Genomic DNA, 17,897 nt, shown 5'->3' with positions numbered 1-17,897 from the left:
ATCAATTAGTACGTTAATTTATACTCGAAAAAGTTGATTTTCCCAAGGTAGTAAATTTGATGCTTTGACCGCCATCGATCAATATTCAATATAATATAAAAGTATCTATATTATTCAAATAAGTAGACCATCGGCCGGTATAATAAACAAATAGAGGTGCGTTTCATCTATATAATAATATAGTTAGTTTGCTTTAAAATCCGAGCCCTAGTTATTTGTATAATAGGTTGTGCATAGATTACCTATCTTTTTTAAGTATTTCAATAACAAGGTATTGGTAACACGGAGTCATAAATATGCAATTTAGGTACATTGACATAATGAGTTAACTTTAATGATCTGATCGCTAGCGTCTAGCTAATTCATTGATATCGTGTCCACTATAATATCGAATTTCCATCGTAAAATTAGTATATAAAGTAAATAAAGATTAAATTTGTATAAAAAAATATCAATTATATAGCTAATTAGGAATTTCTGTAAAATAATTTATTTCAATCAATATAATATAATATAATAAAATATTCTTTTAATAATAATTATTATTATTATGTACACATAAGACAATTACAAAGTTAAGTAAAAAAATGTCGCTTTCCTTTATGATAACTCTGATTTTAAAAAGCATTGAAAAGATAAAATCATTTTTCCTTCTGTAACTGTTTTTAATGTGGATATACATCAAATCGCTGATGCTGTATCATATTTAATATTAACTAAATGCATGTGGATCTTAGAAACATATATACACTTATTTGATGAACACATCGTATGCAGTTCAATTGAATTTCTGTTGTTTTTTTTTTTACTTAAACTTGCCAGATGTCCACTTACCAGTTATTCCTGTCATGCGTGAGTGTGCATATTATTTTCTCTTTTTAAAAACGTTTATAACGGACGACACCGAGTATACAACAATTAGATCGATCGATTGGGGTTCGGAAAAAACAGAACAGGCCGTAGCGTTAAAAAAATCAAAACACATTAATTATATTGGTCCGGTAAACACAAACGGAATACGAAAGGACGAGGGATGGAAAACGGAAAACACGTCGTTGCAGTATCGGAGAACAAAAAAAAGATCCCAACGTTTTTTATTTCACTCTTGAAATTATCATCGCACAATTAAACCAAGTTTTTGGGCCAAAATTAAAACTTGGATTTAATTCGTAGAGTTTAATTACTCAGCTGCAATGTGACGCAGACATGATATCAGAATCTTTAGAGTAATATTGACACGGAAACAATATGCATATAACGTCTGCACACATTTTCGCAAATTAAAATTAAAAACCAGTCACTCAGACCTGTAAGATATGCGTCTGATTACAAGTTTAAAATGTAAAATAATACAGAATCTACAATTGATACAACTATAATGAGTTTTTAAATTACTATAGAATATATTATACATTAATAATAACTATAGAATACGCTCGATAACATAACTTGTGGACGAAAAATATTAAGTCCATTGAGATAAATTCTTTAAGTTATAGATCAATACTTATCGGCCACCGCTGGCCATTTACCTCTTTCACTGTTAATTGGCAATGGACATGCGTCAAACAAAAACCGGAAATAAATCGTTATGAAGAGACCAGATTGAAATGAAAAATACACATACTTTTTTTATTACTAACGGTTTAGAAATCCAAAATTTTATTTTTTTATGGATTCGAATTAAGAATGTGTAAACAACACTTAAATTAAGTATGCCCACAAGTAGTTATAATTGGATGTACTTTTTTTGATCCACTGGAAAATTACATTTAATTACACATTTATATGTAACAATAATAATTCCATTGAAACGGAAAAAATACTTTCAAATGGTTAGAGAAGAAACAAAACAATATATAAAAAAAAAACGATTATGCAATTTAAATTGTTTTAATGACATTGACATTTTGTTCCTATGTATTCTTTTGTTAGGTATCAAAATATCTTTCCAGAAAAACTTTTTAAAAAACCTAATCGTACGTGATACAGCAAAACCTTATTCTAAACTACCAGAGGATTCATTAGAACACTTATTAAAATTTTAAAAACCTACATTCTACACAAACTGTTTCATAGTAAAATTATGTCAGCACAACCTAAGTTGTATCAGAACTCTATTGTTCACTCTTTAAAGAATAATCGTTCTTCAGATGTATCATTCAGTATTTCAGTGTGCTAATTTATAAATATAGGCGAGCATAGAGTCTTGCAAATAACCAAACAAGTGATAACTTTATATATAGACAGTTTTCAGTATTTAGATCAATAAAAAAAAAAATGTTATTAATTGCCAATTACCATTGGTTATAATTCTTCAAAAATAGTAAATACTAATAATGCAGTTATCATCATATATACATTATACATGCACTGTAATACAATATAATTATGTTTATTGTTTACATTATTTACACAGTTTAGTCTACAAAACAAAACAAAATTGTTGATAAGGTTTACTCAGGTTTGCATGGGTTAGAGTCCAACCTATAGACAGTAGACAGACATTGCTAATATGTTAAGCTTGTATCCTCTTAATTCTTAAGATCAAAATTATTTTATGTTTACCTTTTACATTTAAATGTAATAACAATATTAATACTATTATACAATTTGTTGTTTAAGCAAGTACTATACTGTAGATAAACATAAATTACATGTAAAATACCAATTGTTTAGTATTTTATAAAAATATAAACAAATAATAACAAACGTTAAAATATTTAAAAACAAAAATTTAATAGCTTTTAATTTTTAACTAACAATTTTATTATTTTCATTTATTACCATAAAAAAAAAAATATATATAATTATATAATTATTATATTCATGTAAAACAAATTATATTCTATTAAGAAAAAAAAACTGTGACAAAAAATAACATCTATCTAAACTAAATAGGTACTTTTAGAATGGTATACAATAGAAATATAACTATCTCCATAAAACCAAAAAAAAACAAGCTATATAAATAAAATTAGTAACATGATTGCACGTAAATTTCATTGATTAGTCAAAACTCTTCCGTCTTTCTGTAATCACGATATTTCAAATTGAAATTAACATCACATTACAAAAATTAGTAAATTAACAAAAAAAAAAAATCAGGAACAATGTCAATAAATTGTGTATTAATAAAAAAAAACAATTGTGAATAGCACAATATTATTTTTAGTTTTCAAACAATATTTTAATAATAATGATTGTTGTCATAAACACGGCAAGTAATCGTTGTACACACTATTGATGTGCTGTTGAATATTTAATTTAATTCAATAAAATTTAATTTTTTTTTAATTTGATTAACTAGTTAACCTATCATTAAGTACGTACAGGACGATTCGTTTCTAAATAACGCTTTTATAATAATTATGGAAAACCACATAAAGTTGTCTAAAAAAAAAAAAAAAAACGAATCATTAGGAAAAATTATCTACGTTGTCATTAGGAACATTGTCATCGATTCAGAGGTAGGAAGGTCCGGCGATCTCTTGATTGAGCCCAGTGTGATCTAGAGCCAATTTGCTTTGTATGTCATCCTTGAGTCTGAACAGAACGTGTCTAATGTCTGAATTTCCAGACGGTACCAGTCTCACAGCTTCTTGGATGTCTGTTAACGCATCATCATATCTCCTATTAAATAAAAAAAGAACCATGATTATTTTCCATAACACTTTATTACTCTTTTGAAGTTACACACCTCAGGTCTTTTAGAGCTTTGGCTCTGGCGTAATACGCTTCAAATGATGTTGGTTTCAGTTTTAGCACTTTTTCTGCAAACTCGACAGACTCATGGACTTCCTACAATACAAATTTTGCCTTAACATCTTGATAATGCATAAATGTATTACAAGAACGGTATACTTACGTTCAACTTCCTTTTGCAACGTGAAGTGTTTAGGTAGAAATTAATCTGAAGTTGCTTAAACGTCGAGTCTAGTTCGTTTTCTGGTGGGAATTTGTTCAGAGCGTATGTATATCTGTAGGCGGCCTCCTTTAATCTTCCTTTTCTGTACAATGTGTTTCCATCTTCCAAAAGCTTGTTAAGCAAAACCAACCTATACAACAATTTGTATTGTCAATAAATGCAATTGTAAGCAAACAAGTGAGAAAATTGGAAAAAAATTATGCTTACATTATATCTGGTTTTCCTGATGCCATATTCCACGTTGTAGGGCCAAGCTTAGCACCTCTTCTCAAAAAGTTTTGCACCACTGGTACATTTCTACAGCTAATTGCTCTGTCTAAAGGACGCATTCCATAAAGATCGACATGTTCAATCAACGCTCCTCTTTCTAATAAAAGCTAATAAAAAAAAACAACATTATTTTACAATTGCATATTATCGACATATCTGACAGTTATTTTATAATTATATTATCCCTACCTGTACTAAGGCCGGATTCCCGTTTAAAGTGGCCAAATCAAGAGCTGTTTTTCCTGACTTATCTGCATGATCGATGGGTGCTCCGCGATCTAATAGATATTGGGCAATAGCTACTCGTCCTTTCAGACAAGCCCAACTCAAGGAAGTCTGTCCCTGGCGATCTTCAGCACTCAATTCAGCACCTGCATACAATTAACATACAATATAATATACATAACTGATTAGTAAAAAATCTACACTTATTATCTATAGTTATTATTTGTTTAACAAATTAAGCAGATTTACAAGTATAAAATACAAAGCATTAATATTGTTTTCAATTCAAAAGTGATAAAAAAAATGATTTTATTGTAATCTGAAAAGATAAAATCACCGAAAAATTTGAAAAAATGGTACACTAGCGCAATGTAGTAATTTGGAAATAAGCATTAATCTTTACAAAAGCAATAACTAATTTGAAAATATTTATGATGCATAATTTTAAGAAAACTTTTCTTTTGTAATTATAACTTGTATAGTATACACCCCCAACATAGAAATGTACACTTCATTTTATTAGTTAACTATTTTAGATTTTAAGTGTATAAACAATAGTTTTGAAAGGACGTTACTAAGAATTCATTATACTAATCTTTGGAATCATAAAATTCAAAAACTGAACACCTCAAACGCTGTAATGTTTATTTAAGAGTGTGCAGACGTTTTGAAAATATTAATTTAAGATTACTCAATGTAAATAAACTTGAAAAAGATATATTTTTCTATATATAGAACAAAAAGTTTCTGGAAAGGAGCACTCTCTCTGGAGTACCAACACTGGCAATAGAGTAACAAAATGAATTTTTTTTATAGCCTAATCCAAAAGTCATCTATTGAGTTTATTCGGCTAGCTGCAATAGCGATGCAATACAAAAAGTGTCATCGACAACGAACAAACGCTAAACATGAGTCCTTACCACTGTCGAGGAGAAGTTCAACGATACCAGAATGGTCCTCGGATGCGGCCATCATTAATGGCGTCCTTTGTTCAGAGTCGACGATATCAACGTGGGTGCCGCTGTGCAATAGAGTCTCGACCACTTCCCATTGGCCGTCACGAGCAGCCAGCGCCAGGGCATTCATACTCTGCAAACAGATGCCAAAATCGGTGGTGAGAAACGGTGTCAACAGATGGTTAAGATTTCAAACGTGGTAATTACCTTCAAGTTAGCGGATGACACCTGTGCACCACGATCGATCAACAGTACCACGGTAGACTTGTGACCGTTGGACGATGCCAGCGTCAGAGCCGTCTCTCCCGACAGGCTGTCCTGACCGTCCACTGTGACCTCGGCAACGTCCAGAAGATATTCGACGACGTCGTCCACCCCACGTCCAGACGCTTGGACTAGGGCCTGCTGAGAGGCGTCTGTATGGTCGACCTCTGCTCGAGGATCGGTGACGGTCCATTCGCAGCCCGACAGGAACGCCACTACGTTGAAACGGCCGTTTTTCGCGGCTTCTACTAGCGGACACCTGTTGAGGGGAAAATAAGGAAAAGTCTCGGTCAGTGAAAGCGAAATGCATAAGATTTTCTACATTAGTCTAGGATTAAGTTAAGTCCGATACATGAAAACCTTTTTTTTTTTTACATAGGTTTTAATTTAAGTCTGTTATTTTTCAATTATTTCTTTGGGTTTTGTTCAAAATGTTTTTCATAATAGTTATTGACAGGGGAGTGAATTTGATAAATTATGGTGTTTTTTTAATTTCACTTCCATTTGTTGATGAAAATAAGTTTGATAAAACTTTGAATTGTCTTACTCTACTGTGCATATCACGGATAATTATTTTCAGAAGCCTTGAACATAATATCAGATGGTTATATTTCAATACTTTTCATTCGACAAAAAGAATTGTCAAAACATGTGATATTTCAAAATTAGTTTATAATAGTTATATTTTAAATTTTAAAAATTGAAAGGTTGAAAAATGTTGTTCCAACATTAGTTTAAAAAAATCATGTCTATAAATAGTTCAACACGAGCCAAAATATTTTGAAAATTGTATAGTGCGTAGAAAATGCGAACACAAACATTCAGTGAAAATGTATCTATGGTAATTTTTTTTAGAGGTACACACTAAAAGTCAAAATCAATTTTTCCGAAAACTGGTTTGCGTAAAAATTCCGGTTTTTTCTTAATTTATTGATTGTATTTCTTGTTGCTTTTAAAAACTATTGGGTATTTTAAATGTTGACCTCCCAAATGCACCAACTACATTCACTTTCTTACCAGAAAAGTTACTATTGAAGAAAATCGATAAATTTTACTGCCCCAAAACCGTGATGACAGACACAAAAATATATTTTTTTTAAATTAAAAACACACATCATTTTCAAATCAATACATTCATAGCTCAGCTCAGAATATAAAATAAAAAAAGTGTGTTCAAATAAATCGGGTCTTAAATCATATATATTTTTCAGTTTTCTATTTCGGTTTATGTTTTATTTGATTCTCGATTCGAGATATTTTTTTTTTAATGACTCACCTGCCAGCCGAATCTGTGAGCCCGGGCGACGCGCCAGCCTCGATCAGTAGTTTAACCACATCGATATGACCCCGGCTCGCGGCCATCCACAGCGGCGTCCGGCCCTGGCTATTGGACACGTTCACGGAAGCACCGAACTCCAACAAAAGCGCAACCATGTCGTAGACGCCTTCGTGAGCGTAAACGCAAATGGCGGGCGCCCTTCCTAACATATCCGTCCGGACATCCGGCGACGCGCCTGCGAGCAACAGCAGCCTCGACACTTTGACGTTTGGCGCGTACGTGTTGCGCATGGAGCACAGGGCGGACGACACGCTGCTCGACACAGACGCCAACCAATTGGCCTGTAGATCCCTGGACGACGCGCCGTCCAAAGGCCGTAGCGTCACGTTCTTGTACAGATGGGCTTTCAGGATGTGATGGCCCAGTTCCAGAGTCTTTTCGCTGTCCAGCGGAGCCTGGAGCCTCGAAAACCGTAGGGCGATTCCGGAATGTCCGTTTCTGTGTTTTTCGAACGACGATAAAAAATAAAATAAAAATAAAAGTAAAAATCGATACACTCAGTTGTGGGAAACGGAGTTACACACTGTTATGCGCAAATAAAAAATAATTTAATGACTTTAAAATCGTTAAAATAGTTGAAATAATAACAATAATACCAATAAGTATAGTGTGTCTATATATTTCGAAACACGTTGTGCTTTGAATAGACAATTTAAATGTTGTTTTAAGAAAGGGAACAATTATTTTTTTATAGCGGATCCAATTACAATAATTGAGTTCGGAGAACATCTTTTTATGTTTTTTGTTTTTTGTTTTAAACGAGCAAAAAAGTTTTTTTTTAACCAACGAAATGTATTAGTTCAAAATGATGTAATTTCAACACAAGAATTCAAACCATGTATAAGTAGATAATAAAAATGGATCGATTATACTGACCTTAAATCGCACACGAATTTCTTCGATTCGCTGTCTTCGCGTCTCATAAGCCATTCCCTGAACGACGGGTGGAAGAACATGTAAGTATTGTCCAGTCGTTTTATGAGCAGTCCTGAGATCAACTGTGTAAAAAAAAAATATTTAAATATCGGCGTTCTCCCCTAAAAGTATGTTTGTGACGTACCTTGAACCTCTGCAAGAACGCCTCCCACGAAATGAAATCGTCAACGTTCAGCGAGTTAACAGAATAGTAAATTTCCAAAATTGTCAAAGGGTAGAGCGCAGCAAGACATACACTCAAAATGTCGGCAACCTTTTCGAACGAGCTGGTCGTCGGGAACCTCAGGTTGAAATGGAGCTGATATATCTGAGCCAACGTGACCGGCAACACCTTGAAGCTTTGGGACTTGGCCACCAGGTGACCTCTCTCGATCAGGTCCAAAGTGAGTTTGGCGAAAAGAAACGACCCATTACTAGCGGCTTGCAAGTGTTGACAGAACTTTAGCTGTCCCGTAGTGCCAGCTATCAAATTGTTCTGAATACTGGCACTGTTGGTAACTCGGAAACTGATGTAGTCCATCATGTCTTTTATCACATTTTCTTTGTTTGCAGAGCTTACATCCATACTATTATACAAATGATAACAAAATAATATTAGTTTCGAGGCTTATCAACCGACATTATGTTATTAAATATTCAATAGATAGGTAGGTATCGGATTTAAATGCTCTCAAGAATACTCAAACATCCACTATACAAATTAATTTATAGAATATAAGAAGAGTTTGTAATCTAGAAATATTCTGTTATTAGTTTGATTTCAAAATAAATCAGAAAATTATAGCAAAAACCGACGTTTTACTGATGTAGGACACTGAAAAATATGCCTTTATGATCGAAAAAATCTAAAAACAACTACAAAACTCGAAAATATCAAAGAATATAAATACATATTACAATGACAAACACCATGTCAGGCAGACTTACCAAACTTTGGTCAACGGCAACGGCGGTAACGCGTCTTCCAGGTTGGTCCTCAATGTAGCAATTACTTTGAGCCAAGTCGGAAACTTTGGCATGTGCTTCACTAAAAACGAAGCAATCGTGTCCCCATGATCAGGTCGGTGATATTCAGCTTCGCATAAGCCATCGATGACGATCACTAGACCACCAGTGCCGATTGTATTGGCCAGACGACTGAGTGCACTCAACGGTTCCAGGACACCTCTAGTGAATGCCGCGTCAGGATCTACGATGCACTCACGCATCGACAGTGAATCCTACAACAAATAAAAACGTAGAAATATACATTTTTAACAGTTTTTTTGATAACCCAAGTATCACAGTGTTATATATTTGAAATGTCCTTGTGAAATTGACAGTTAAAATTGAAAAATGCATTTTAAATGAATATAAATAAATATGAGGTAAAGCATATACAGTCTCGAAGATAACGCACACCACTGCCCTCCCGTCCACCTTTACTATATTATATTGTTATTATAATTATTATTATCTAGTCCTTTCTTAATAATATAATTATTAATTATGCGTTTATCGGCGATTGCACTTTTGCGATTTCGGGTTTCTGTCACAGAACACGGCACCGGGAACTCATCAGTCTGTCACAGAACACGAGACCGGTTGAAATAATCGTCGATAAACAGCATATAAAAGGCCGCACGACCGTCGACCAGCTACCATTCTTTTACCTGATCTGTAGCAAGACCCACCCGGGCAGACTTGCGCATTTCAGATAGAAACATCCACACCAAAAAAATATCGGACGGTATTTATATTGGTCAATAGTGCGATAGTCAGATTATCCGGCATTGCACCAACTGTCATACCGTTCGATAGTTTTCGTCTCCCCGTCGTGCGCACTTTTACTATCGTATGGTCCCATCATAGTGAACCCAGTGTCATTTTTTGTATTAAAATAAATAATTGGTCAGTGAGACATACAACCTTTTGTTTCTTTTTTTTACATTAGCTCATATTATTAAAACAATAATTCCAATACGCTACACACTTATTAAAATATATTATTATCTAAAATATATAAACACATAAGTTTAGAATAAATTTGATATCAATAATGTCATTATTTCTATCTTAATGCCTTTCAGTTAAGAATCGGAAAAACCATTTCTACTCAAACGATGATAATTTGTAATATTTTATTTTCTAAAATGTTCGTTAAGTAAAAATATACAATAACAAACAAAACATTTTTATACTTATAGATATAACTACCATTAACATAACGTTTGTCATTTTAAAATTTTAGATGCATTATTCAACTTTTGAATTTACAAAAACATACGGCCCCGAACCGGTTTGATTTGGGTTGATTTTTTATCTTCTTACCTGAAGGTTGAGCTCTGTCAGCACGTGTTGTCGGTATAAATTCAGTTGGGGTGCTTGGCACAGCTGAGCCGCCAGCGAGTGTACAAATTCGGGTATGAGGCACGTGCTGTTGTTGTCGGCTTGGCAGAAGTGGTAAGCGACCACGCGCGAGGCCAGTGACTTGACGTCCTCAGAAACGATCGAGGTCTGAGACGCGTTCACGTCGGACACTGGAAACAACGAAACGCGAAGGTTAGAGTAATGCGAACTCCACAACGTGACGATTGTCTAAAAATGAACTTACCATTCGATTTTAGACGACCGAAACAGCTGTGCTCGACGAGCTGCAAGACGAACGCTGTCTTGCCTGTGCCCGGCAGCCCGGTGACCGCGACGCCGGACGACTGGGCGAGTAGCATTGCTCTGCTTATGTCCTGGACCAGCCACTCGCGGCCAAGAAACAACGGGTCTGACTCTTGTTGGGGCACCTCGAAGAAAAGCGGTTTCAGCACGAGCAGTTGTTGTTGCTGCTGCTGCTGAATCTGGAGCTGTTGTTGTTGTTGCGGGGACGTTCTGTACTGGGCGAATCGCACTGCTCGGAGAAAAACACAAGTGGCAAATAATGAATTGACGTCGTCGACAATATTAAACGCGAAAAAATGAATTGTTAATTTATAGCGTAAAACCAGTAGACAGAATATAGACACCATACCTTTGGGATCGATGGGTCCCTTTATCGTACCGGATCTAGCGGACCTCCTGGTCGGCTGCCGCCTCGTTCTAAACGAACGTAAATCGTCTACAGAGCCCGCTTGTAATGCTACAAGACAAACACAAACAATCACACACACGCACAATATAAAATCGCTGTTAAAACAAAAGCCGAAGCGAGGTGAGTATATGATATACATAGAATTAGTTTAATTCTAAACCACGTCGGACGTTGAAAAAAAAAATCATCCGATAAATTATATTTAAGTAATTACGTATACTAGCAAAAATAATGGGCTCAGACACGAAAGTATTTTTTTTTTGTATTAGATATAGATAAAGATAACAGAAACGCGTTTACTGTACTTGGAGTTTGTTTTTTTCCCCTATAAAAATATTGCCTTAAAATCTGAACCCTTTAAAGGTTAATAGTATTTAGTGCTTAAATTTAAAACAATATAAGCGTTTTTATTTCATATTAAAATTCAACTCACTCGTGACAGAATGTCTTCGGGTCAAAGGGCTACACGAACCGTTGCTCTGTCCGGACATGGACATGAGAGATCCGATGCTGTCGGATGACTGTTCTTTGATCGCTTTGTGTTCAGTCTCCGAGGACCCCGTGAGCGTGGACACGGGGCTCCCATTGCTCGACACCGGCTTAGAGTTGATGCTCGACAAAGACACGTCCTCCGTAAATGATCTGGAATTACTGTCTCTCGACAACAGTAGTCCCAGTCTTGTATAAAGAGTGTCCGAATTACAACTCCTCTGGTTCAAGGATCCTCGCGGTTTCACGTTTCCACCTTCATCGTCTGCAGTACACAAAACGAGGCACGATTAATTTATTGTTATTTAAAAAGATTAAATTTTCGACAAATAAACAGAATTGAGTTACAACAAATAGGTGCACAAAGCTAATGTCCGTGTCCATGCAATTACAAGTATAAAAACAAACAAAAATGAACACAAAACAAACATGGGTGCTTTTCAAATCTGTGGCTTATTTTTACACACACACACGTATATTGTTTCCATACTCCTCACTGCAGTGTTAAATACTTGACTTTGAAGTCGAAATAATTTTACAAACATAATAAGTTTTGGGTAGCTTTTTGATTTTACTTGTTTGATCTGATTCCAAAAAACTTTTCACTAAAAATCGGCGAAACCAAAAACTCGTCCGACTACAATACATTATAGAATCGAATAAACGTCTCCATGATCCGAACAAATCGTGAATATAATGGATCACCAAAGCTCAATTGTTTTATACTCGCAGATATCCTTCGAGTGGTTTGTTTTATCGAAGAATACGTAGTCGAAATGTTGACAGTATAAGATCAATACGACGACCAAAGTTTGTATGGAATACGTTAGTTAATATACAGTAATAAAATCAAATTTATTGATTTGACCTTGTTGTAGAACAAAACATTTAGGTTAACACTCAATTTCAGAGCTCATTCAACGGTTTAACTACGGTGACATAATGTTAATAAAGTGTTTTCTAATAAGCTTAAGTGCACACACGGCCAACGACAAACAAAAACGTTTCATTTTTAGAACCTAACAAACCTCTCAACGACCACAGAGATCTAATCTTGCCCAACACCACCGAAGACCATCGCCGCTGATCCGTAGTAGTTACTGTTGATGTGGATGCTGACATTACTGAATTCCATAATGCATTGAATACAAACCGTGTTATATTAAGTGTATACGCATAGCTTAGGTATAATATGTATTATATTATTATAAAGGTCGATTTAAAAAAAACTTACCGGAGAGTGCGTTGTCCGAGGGCGACCTGGATCCACTGCGCATGGACCATTGATTTCGTATGGTTTTCGGGCTGAGAAAAAATTTTCTTCTGCTCTGCGGAGGAGTTGGACAACCTAGTGACCAACAAAAAGGATGATTGAATTTAAATATAAATTTTTTTCGTCATTTTTTTTTTTGTCTCGCCCACTCACTCTGAGTCATGACTTCGTCCAAGTTCCTGTTGGGTCTAGGAAGCCTACTAGGCGAATGACTGAGTTCCTGTGAACCTTGTCTCGACTAAAATATACGAATACAACAAACAGTAATAAGTAACTGTACAACAGGTGTACACACACATAATAACATTGTAATAGCTATTATTGAAATAGCTCGGTTATAAGTGAATGGCAATTACTTGGACGTAGGGTGAAAAGTGTCCGTTAGTCTTGACCCTTGGTCTGTTGGTTCGTGTGTTTTGCACATATATCGGCTCGTCGGTCAACGATTTCTTGGAAGCTGTACAGAGAAAGGAAACAAATATTATGAGTTGATTAGTATTCTACACGCGCGGAAACTTTCGTCAAGACAGTATTGTACAGCTGGCATACGCGTGGAGACAGAAGTATATAATATGTTTAATATGTACTCATCAATCAACTAGCTATGACTAACACGCGGGGAAAAATATTAACCTGCGCGATTTCGATGTAGTTTTTTCGACTTCAATTAAAAATATATTTATTTCGTTTTGGTTCATTGTCTATTTTTTGTTTTCGACTTCCGACAATTAGACGACGGCGACACGGCATATATAATATAGGTATAATGTGCGTATAGTTTTACCGAATATCGTGGGAAACACGACAGTAGCGGTGTCGAATAAAAACTTAACTACCGTGCTTTGCCCTCCGTCAAATGATAATTAAAAAAATATATTATAACTATATAAGTGTTAAGTATTATATAATATTTTACGCGTTGTGTACGACAAAACACATATGGGCGACAAAAAAACAGTCAACCTATAAACTAGGTATATGATGGTGTATTGTGTACCTATATAAATTGTTATAAACTACACCACATATTTTGTTTTCTTATTGGTACAATACCCTCGGCGACATGGCTATTGGGTTTAAAATGGCCACATATTTATATGTGTTAATTGTTTGAAATTATAAATTATAATGTAGATAATAATACGGTACCTATATCATGTACATAAATAATATATATATGTTCGAATTTATAATATTACAACGAGAACTTCTATGTACAATACATAATTAAAAACTTTTTCTAACCTTTGTGGAACCTCTTTGAAATGAAACTTTTTAATTTTCAATTAAAATCATTTTTCCGAGTATTTTGACGAAATTGGTCGAGGAAAACATTTTTAAACCTTTGTATTTTATACTGTTAAAACAAAATATAAACAAAACTTTGTTCGCCGCGAAAGTTTTAATACGTGTGTTATTAAAGTAATCATGAGTTCGCAACTCTTTATTTTACTATATAATATACCTACTAATAACAATTTATAAATAATCGAAAAAAATATATTTATAATATAATATCTCTTTTCATACCTGTGTGTAAAAAAACCTTACTACAACGTTTATTACAATATAAATGTTTTATTTTCTACATTTTCTAATTTTTTTTTTTTGTTTATTCGAAGAGCAAATAAATTAATATACGATTAACACGAAGTTGTGTTTTGAGTAAGTTAAAAACGAGTGTTTATCAATCATTATTATATTATTATTAGTTATTACAGCGTTACTTTGCTATATTATTTTTCATTTACAAAATGTAATTTAATACAATCGATCGAATAATGTTATTCTTAATGCGAGTAGTGGGCACCCTGCAGCAGAATATAATATGGCCATTATTTTTTTTATCAGAGTTTGCTTAGTAAGCATTTGATATTGAATTATACTTTCGAAAAAAATAAAAACAAAGTACTTTACGAAATTATAAAATTCCTAAACCCTGATTTCATTTAAACGGTTTCCCCGGAGAGGTCGTTTGAAGCATCCGGTGTATATTTTGAACGGTTATTGGTGGTTGTTGTTTTTTTTATATTCTTTGAACTTTTAAAGTGGATAAACTTTATTAAATACAGTCTTTCTTAAATTCAGTCGATATTTTAAGAATCAAAAGTCGCAAATCTATTTCCAAACTTAGAAGGATAATACGTGTGTCGAAATAAATTGGTAAATATCTGATGAAAGTCGTTGTTTAGTTGATGATCAACAGAAATGTAAATTAACGAAGGGAAAAAACAAAAAAGAACTCTCTGCAACATGTCCGTAAAAGAATAAAAGAAGTACCTACATAATTTGGAAACGACGAACGACTTAACCAATAATAAACAATAAAAATCAGCTTTGAAAAAAATATTAGTGTATAAATAAACAAAAATAAGCCAATACAATTTCAAAGAAAAATAGTAGATTATTATCATAACTTGATTAAGTCGTCCCTGACAGTTATGGTGTTTCATTGCTAGCGACTACGAGAAACACGTCGTACAGCTGTAGTACGTTACAAATTTCAAATTTGACGTATAACACGGACGAAAATCAATCACATAATAATATATTAAAATATGTGTCTTAAAAAAGTCAAGTCCACTGGATATATTACGTACCTTTTGGCACGCCGTCGTCGTCCGCGGTCGCCGTCGCGGCGCACAGCGGACAGCCCTCGTTGCGGAACATGCACGCGTAACAACGTTCGTGTCCGCAAGAGTCGATGAGCTTTCTCTTCTTGCCCTTGTCGAAAGGCATGCCACAGCTGGGGCACGTCTCGTCGCCGTCGCCTTCTTCCAACAGCTTCCGTATGGCGGCCAAATCTGAAAACAAAAAGAAAAAACCAAACCGTTATCACATGATACCGTATACCGTACACTGTCATAATATATTAATATTGTATACATTTCAATATACGCTTTAACTTTTACAGACTACAAGACGGCGGTTTCAGCGAAATTTGAGTTCATCGTCGGGCATCGCTATGAAAACTACCCTCCGAGGGGTAAGTCCAATATTTTTCATGGGAAATAATTATTTATTGCTAAACCCATACATACATATATAGTAATTATTATTATTTTAGAAAGCGCGCGGAGTCACCAGAACGAATAAACAACAATTTTCACACCCGCAGACTTGCGTGTAATATAATACCGAGTGATTATACACGACGACGACGACGCCGTTATTATAATATTTTCTATCTAGTAGTCTTTGCGAGTGACTGTCCGAATGCATCATGATCAGCCGCAAACAGGTAAAAACAACAACAATAACAAAAATACTGTAGAGGAGTTCATTCACGACTACCACGGTCGTGGTGAAGTGGCAGGACGGAAGAGTTTAAAACAACCGCTCGAATCCGGTTTTAATAGTACTGTATATTTATTATTTACTTACACCAGTTTCGACCGTGTGGGCGTATAAGAGAATCTTCGTCCCGTCCGACTGTCTGGCGCTAGTCCGACGATACTCATGTCTCCCCCCCTCCCCAAAATAAAATAATACATCGTCGCGACCGCCACGGCACCGTTTTCCACCTAAATGACGTGTTTATGTTATCAGTGCATCTGCAATGGTCGGTGTACATTATTATTAGTAACGTCACCGCGGTTGTGGCCGCACGCGGTGATCGTGACCATCACTAAAACCACTGGTCGTAAAAGGCCGAATGTTTAAACAGGGTTTCCATAATTCACGTCACCGTGTCTTATCGCACGGTACCTAAATTTAATGTGTTGGTAACAAAATGTCGGTAACAAGCGTTACCTATAAAAGTCAAATACATTCAACCCTACACATACCCTATACAACTCTATACAGTACTGTGGAAACCCGACTTCACACGGCGGCCATTTCGCATTTTTCGCACATTTCGCGACTACCACAACCACTCAATGACGGAGCAGCGTGATGTATAAGGTCGCGTATTGTATATTAAATAACTATATATATATATGTACACCTAAACTGCCGTCGTAAGGCCACCCGCCCCCTCTCTCCCGCCGACGAATAATCGTTCCCACAGTCGCAGACGGTTTCCCACGCGCCTTTACCGCGTATACAATCCGCAGCCCCGGGACGAACAACAACGGCTGCGTTTATCGGAAGTGGGTTGTTTTTATTTTTATTCCCTTCGCCCTTTTTATTAAACATAAAAAAATCAATCGCACGGAACACGATTGCTTCGGCACACTCATATAAACACGCCGAAAACTGAAATCGTTTGGCCGCGACTTGCGCACTTGCTACGGCTAGTGTAGGGGAGGAGGAGACACGGGGACGCGGTCGAGTAAAAAAATGTAATCGTATATACACGAGACTCTTCCTACATATAGACATATATAGATACCAGGACCGTGGTATGAGTAACGGCGCGCGATGTGGGAGCGGCGACGTCGTCACATATGGTCCGTCGTCTTCTCGCGTACGGTCATAAATCGTTTTCGGGACGCGCAGCAATAAAAAACAGATTCTACATTTCGAACTGCCCCAGAGGCGTTTCGGCAATTACTTAAGACACGACCGCAGATACACACATACACACAAGACATCGCACGCACATAATATACATATACACTGCAGCAACAGCCACGCATATAAAATGTTTACTTGCGTATACAAGGACCTGCGGAAAAACAGGAACGAGTTATTATGAAAACGAATTAAAATCAAATAATATAATAATATTATGGTACTTTGCAGGGGATTTAGAGATTTATGGTTGAATTGATTCGTATAGACGGGCAAATGCCATCGCTACAAGTATTAAATGACGCACAACTGTCTTGTCGAAATTAGTAAACCGTTACAAAGTGAAAAGATTCGGAATTACTTCTCGTTTACTTGTTTAAAGGATACAAAATAACATGCAATAGGTACGTAACATAATATTATGTTGTCGTTTAGAAAAAACTAAAAAGTAATGAGTTTCGAATGGAAGTATGGGACTACATATTTACGAGAGGTTTTTGTTTATACCGTATTACACCAACATTTTTTTTTGGAAAACAGAATTTTAATCAAATATTGGGCTTAAAGTTTCAACAAATATTACACCTACCTGCCTATATTTCGTTCGGAAAACAATTTTATTGACTTATAAAAACCGTAGTAATCTACAAAGTTAGATTTTTTATCTTTTTTTCAATGACTGTTTGAATCAAAAACTA

The 17,897-nt window shown here is 35.2% G+C and overlaps 1 protein-coding gene across 5 annotated transcripts in view; it reads right to left on the bottom strand.

Annotated features, from left to right (window-relative positions):
- Window positions 1-3,394: 3,394 nt before the first annotated feature.
- LOC111030554 (protein TANC2) overlaps window positions 3,395-17,897 on the bottom strand; it is a 190,475-nt gene continuing 175,972 nt past the window's right edge. For 2 of the 5 annotated variants that reach the window (XM_022310102.1, XM_022310099.1), the window contains 20 exons: window positions 15,342-15,545; window positions 13,098-13,198; window positions 12,895-12,979; window positions 12,703-12,816; window positions 12,497-12,592; window positions 11,413-11,733; window positions 10,920-11,027; window positions 10,512-10,799; window positions 10,229-10,437; window positions 8,846-9,138; window positions 8,043-8,484; window positions 7,859-7,980; window positions 6,920-7,420; window positions 5,587-5,902; window positions 5,344-5,512; window positions 4,388-4,569; window positions 4,136-4,305; window positions 3,869-4,058; window positions 3,701-3,801; window positions 3,465-3,633 (listed from right to left, as the gene is read on the bottom strand). In XM_022310102.1, coding sequence (XP_022165794.1) covers window positions 3,465-3,633; window positions 3,701-3,801; window positions 3,869-4,058; window positions 4,136-4,305; window positions 4,388-4,569; window positions 5,344-5,512; window positions 5,587-5,902; window positions 6,920-7,420; window positions 7,859-7,980; window positions 8,043-8,484; window positions 8,846-9,138; window positions 10,229-10,437; window positions 10,512-10,799; window positions 10,920-11,027; window positions 11,413-11,733; window positions 12,497-12,592; window positions 12,703-12,816; window positions 12,895-12,979; window positions 13,098-13,198; window positions 15,342-15,545 — 4,181 coding nt within the window. Of the gene's footprint in view, window positions 3,634-3,700; window positions 3,802-3,868; window positions 4,059-4,135; window positions 4,306-4,387; window positions 4,570-5,343; window positions 5,513-5,586; window positions 5,903-6,919; window positions 7,421-7,858; window positions 7,981-8,042; window positions 8,485-8,845; window positions 9,139-10,228; window positions 10,438-10,511; window positions 10,800-10,919; window positions 11,028-11,412; window positions 11,734-12,496; window positions 12,593-12,702; window positions 12,817-12,894; window positions 12,980-13,097; window positions 13,199-15,341; window positions 15,546-17,897 lie in introns of all 5 variants that reach the window. The other 3 variants (XM_022310097.1, XM_022310101.1, XM_022310100.1) reach the window with 3 other exon arrangements.

The sequence above is a fragment of the Myzus persicae genome, unplaced genomic scaffold, assembly GCF_001856785.1.
Source record: "Myzus persicae strain clone G006 unplaced genomic scaffold, MPER_G0061.0, whole genome shotgun sequence".
Taxonomy (NCBI): Eukaryota; Metazoa; Arthropoda; class Insecta; order Hemiptera; family Aphididae; genus Myzus; species Myzus persicae.
The sequence above is the reverse complement of the archived record's forward strand: the minus strand, read 5'-3'. Positions and strand labels throughout refer to the sequence as shown.